Source organism: Propithecus coquereli, unplaced genomic scaffold (genome assembly GCF_000956105.1).
Source record: "Propithecus coquereli isolate 6110/MARCELLA unplaced genomic scaffold, Pcoq_1.0 Scaffold249, whole genome shotgun sequence".
Lineage (NCBI taxonomy): Eukaryota > Metazoa > Chordata > Mammalia > Primates > Indriidae > Propithecus > Propithecus coquereli.
The window spans coordinates 385,789-390,597 of NW_012148052.1; the positions used below are offsets into that span (position 1 = coordinate 385,789).

The 4,809-nt window shown below is 46.3% G+C and overlaps 1 protein-coding gene across 1 annotated transcript in view; it reads left to right on the top strand.

Moving 5' to 3' along the window:
- The first annotated feature begins 532 nt into the window (after positions 1 to 532).
- The window catches only part of CCDC23 (coiled-coil domain containing 23), a 7,626-nt gene continuing 3,349 nt past the window's right edge, over positions 533 to 4,809 (top strand). The window contains exons 1-2 of the mRNA XM_012646676.1: positions 533 to 621; positions 1,301 to 1,450. Coding sequence (XP_012502130.1) covers positions 1,337 to 1,450 — 114 coding nt within the window. The 5' untranslated portion in view covers positions 533 to 621; positions 1,301 to 1,336. The remainder of the gene's footprint in view (positions 622 to 1,300; positions 1,451 to 4,809) is intronic.

The following is a 4,809-nucleotide window of genomic DNA, read 5'->3' on the forward strand; positions in this document are numbered from 1 at the left end:
AGAAGAGAGGTAGCTATTATTATTTTTTTGTCAATCCTTGCTAATAAATGGAAAATGACAGTCGGCTATTTTAATTTACATCTCCTCAATAATCAGCGTAACTTGACTGTTTCTCTGTGCTTAAACTGGCTGTACTTGTGTCAAGATTCCTTTGTTCAAAGCACCGGCAAACAGGATCTCACTTGATCCTCCTAATAAACTCGTGAATCAAGAAGATGACCATCACCAATCCCCACTTTTTTGAAGCTCAGAATTCTGAGCAATTCCAATTCCCAGGACTCAGATGTCACTCTTCAAAGCCTAGCAGCTGGTCCGGAAAATATTTACGAGAAAAGCTTTGTTAGTCGCAAGTCCCCACTACCCGCGCCAGCGCCCCCAACCACTCCCGGCAGCCTCCGGCCCCGCCCCCAGCGCGGGCTTTCCAGACGTGCTCTCTGCGCACGCGCAGCCGCTCCTTCGGCGGAAGCCTGAAGGCGCGAGGCCTTCTGCCCCTCCCTCCGCCCCGCCCAGTCCGAGGGGCGGCGGGCTCGGAACGTTAGGTCCAGCGGGGAGAAGGTCAGGATTGCTCCCGCGTGGGGCGTTGTCTGCGACGCGGCGGAAGCCCTAAAGTCCCGAGACCCGGTAGGCAAAGGCACCGACTCCCGAGCCTCTCGGTCGGCGTCTCCAGCCCCCCGCCGCCATTTTGCTCCGAGAGAGGGAGGCGGGAGGGAGGCGGGAGCCGTCCCCTGGGGCCGGGGCGGGGTCGGGACGCGGGGGGCGGGTCCGGGCGGGCTGTGGGGCCCAGCGGCAGGCCCCGGGAACGATGGCTGCGGGCGGAGTCGGATGGGAAACTGTCAGGCCTGGCAATGGTGGGAATGCCCTGGTCCGAAGGCCAGAGACTGGTGCAAGACTTCGGCTGGCCTGTCCCTCTGGGCCTCTGTGTCCCAATTATGACAGTCCCACGCTGGGTACAGCACGCTATGGTGTATGAGACGATTTCTCATGGGTCTTCTCATTTGATCCTCACACAGCAGTTCTTGGAGGGAAGCCAGGGAAGGGACTATGGTCCCATTTTGCAGAAAGAAAACTAAGGCTCAGAATGGGGAGGAGACTTGCCCAGGAGAACCCAGCAAGGTCGTGGCAATGGGACTCACTCCACCAAATCCAGTGCTCTTGCCGTCAGGCCACTGTGTCTGCCTCACCTGGCAAAGGAAGGGGCTGAGCTAAGGGATTAGTTAGGTGAGTGACTGGCAGGTTGGGTTTTTTATGTTTGTTTTGTTTCTTTTTATTTTGAAGATCTGACTTTTTCTGTATCATCCAGGTCAGACTTGACTGAGAAGTATCCAGAAGCCAAGCCATGGATCCACCTGCACGTAAAGAAAAACCCAAAGTTAAGGAACCTGTCAGCAGAGTTGAGAAGGCTAAGCAGAAATCAGCTCAGCAGGAGCTGAAGCAAAGGCAAAGAGCAGAGGTGAGATTAAGTGGAGGCTCTGTGTGTAGCCCACTGGACATGAGGCTGCAACAGAGAAATGGTAGAGAGGAGAACTGTGATGGGGAGCCCTACTTGCCTCCAGGCAAGACAGGTGTTCTCCCAGGTTTAGAGAGATCATTGAGGTCCAGAATGGTGAGGTGGCAGCCCAGAAGCACGTGCAAGCTAGCGTCAGAACCCCAGCTTGTGCCCCACCTCCAGATGACTCTTGGTGCAGTGCTTTTGTGGTAGGGACCTGAGGGAAGGAAGAAAGGAGAAAAGAAGCGATATGTAAGGGCAGGGAGGATTCAGAATGAGAAAGAGAGCAAGTGTCAGATACCCCTTCTGGAGTTGGTACAGAAAATAGCCACTCATAACCATATAAAGTCCCAAGTTTTAAACCCACCAATGTGTTCTTTGTTCTCTCAACACATAAAATCAATTTGAGAATGAAAAGCTTTAAACTTTCTGTTGGCAATGTTGAACCACATCCACACATAAGCATTTTATTTTAGTATTTAATATCAGGAAAAAGTTTGCTATTTGTTTTGTTTATTTGGTTGTTGAGAAATTTAAAAATACAGAAAACCGGACTGTTAACAACAAACACCTGGGTGCTCAGCACCCCTGATTGGTAGTGGTTAGCATTTTGTCATATTTGTCTGGAGTCTTTTTAAACTAGGATAAATAAAAATTACAAATCAATTTTAAGTCCCCTTCCTCCCTTTCCTGTCTTATAGCCTTTTTCCCCTCCCCAAGGGCAACTACTTTTTTTAATACTCAAATATATTAATAAATATCCTTGAACACCATACAATATTGTTTTGTGTTCTAAATTTTTATATTAGTAAAAGTTCCATTTTATTTTGCATTTTGCTTACATATGTGTTTTAGAGCCATTCATATTAATATAAGAATCTAGTTTACTCTCATGATTCTTTACAGTAGTCTATTTTATGAATCCATTTTATTTTATTTTATTTTTTTTTTGGAGACAGAGTCTCTGTTGCCTGGGCTAGAGTGCCATGACGTCAGCCTAGCTCACAGCAACCTCAAACTCCTGGGCTTAAGCAATCCTTCTGCCTCAGCCTCCCAAGTAGCTGGGACTACAGGCATGCGCCACCATGCCCGGCTAATTTTTTCTGTATATATTTTTAGTTGTCCAGATAATTTCTTTCTATTTTTAGTAGAGACAGAGTCTCGCTCTTGTTCAGGCTGGTCTCGAACTCCTGACCTCGAGCGATCCTCCCGCCTCAGCCTCCCAGAGTGCTGGGATTACAGGCGTGAGCCACCACGCCCGGCCCCTATGAATCCATTTTATGTAGTATATTTACCCATTCTTCCAGAGATGGACACTTAAATTATTTATAGTTTTTTTTGCTATTACAGACACTGCTCTAGTGAAAAACTTTTAGGTGTCTCTTGGCACCTGCGCTAGAATTTCTGTAGGGTATTTAACTAGAAGAATTATTGGGTGCGTTTTCAATGTTGCTAGACAATGCCTAATTGCTTTCAAAGGGATTGTACAAGTTTGCACTCCTGCTAGCAGTGGGAGAGTTCTCGTTCATTTCTTTTCTAACACTTGCTATTGTCAACTGTTAATCTTTTTTGTTTATCTGATCCATTCGTTAAACAAATAGCTGCTACTACATGCCAGGCACTGTTCCAGGAATTTGAGGCACATGATAGAACAGAGCAGAGAGGAACCCCTGCCTTCATGGAGCTTGCATTCCATGGGGGAGAGGCAAGAGGCAGACAGTAAACATAATAAGTAAAGTTAATGGTATGTTTGAAGTTAACCTGTAAACTGAAATCTGCTTAAACCTTTGGATTAAGGCAGACCACCCGAGAACTGTAGGCCTAGGTTCTAACAAATGGTTCTGCCCTTTCCTTTACCTCCCCATCCCCACCTGGATCCAGGCCCCCAGATGATTTTACTGCCTGTGCTTTGGTGAACAATTTGAGGGTTGCCATAAGAAACAGCTGTATAAAAATGGCCTCTCTAAACTGTAAGGATAGATGTTGAGGACATTGTTTATGTCCTTATTGACACCTTTCCTGTGAGGTTTCCACAGATTAAATTTATTCGTCTGACTTCAAATCCCAGTTCCTCCATAAATCCCAGTTCTTCCCATGTGACTTTGGACAAGATACTTAACCTCTCTGAACTTCAGTTCCTCCTTGGTGAAATAAGGACGATAATACCTATCTCACAAGACTGTTAAAAGGAATAGAAACATTACGTGTAAAGCACTTAGCACAGTGCCTGGCACAGAGAAAGCATTCAATAAACAGCAGTGATTATGATCAGCAATCATTGTGCTTCCAGGCAGTCAGCTTGCTTTTATGGTGTGGGTTCTAAATTGAACAGTTGCTGGTGTTCACGTTGGCTTGCTGAAATGTGATGTTGGGTTTGCATTCTTGCAGCAGCTGAAATGTGATGTTGGGTTTGCATTCTAGCAGCAGCTGGCACTTGTGGAGCTCTTGAGATGTGCCAGGCCCAGGCCAAGCTGCACATGCAGGAGCACATGTGGTCCTCACACCAGGGATTCAAGCAGACATTAGTGTTACTCCCATTTAACCTTGGTATTAATAAATCCTTCCTAGAATAAGGTAGGGATATATAAAATAGATGAGGTAGGAGGTGTTATCCTCACTGTAAAGCGGTGTGCCTAGAGTCCTATAGTTAGTGAGGGACAGGACTGCAGTCTAAACAGATCTGACCTTCGTCTGCTGCTTTTTGCTTCGTCCTGCAGCTTCCTTGCCATTTTCTTTATCTGTATTGCCTGGAATATAGTGTCCTACAATAGGGATGTGACAAGACCCCTTGTGGGGAGGAAGAGATGGAGTTTCCATTCAGTTGTGCAAAGATTCCACATCCCAAGAAGGCGGACATGAAGGAGGAGGTGAATGGGAGCAGACAGCACATTTGGCAGTTGAAGCAGCATTCAACACTGCTAGGGACCCTTTGCTTCTCCACTGAAAGTCTTTCATTCCTAGGCTTGGTCACTCTGACCCATTTTGAATCTCTACTTTCTCTGCATATTTTATTTCTTCTCCTACCATCTTGCCTCCTTGGTCTGGAGGTCTCCAAGAAGCTATTTAATATTCCTCTCAGTACCTGGCACAGTAGTGTGCAGATTACAAATGCTCTTCAAATAGTTATTAATGAAACAGAGGTTTTAAATATATATATGTTGGCCGGGCACACTGGCTCACGCCTGTAATCCTAGCACTCCGGAAGGCCGAGGTGGTGGATCGCTCAAGGCCAGGAGTTTGAGACCAGCCTGAGTAAGAGCGAGACCCCGTCTCTACTAAAAATAGAAAGAAATTGTCTGGACAACTAAAAATACATATATATA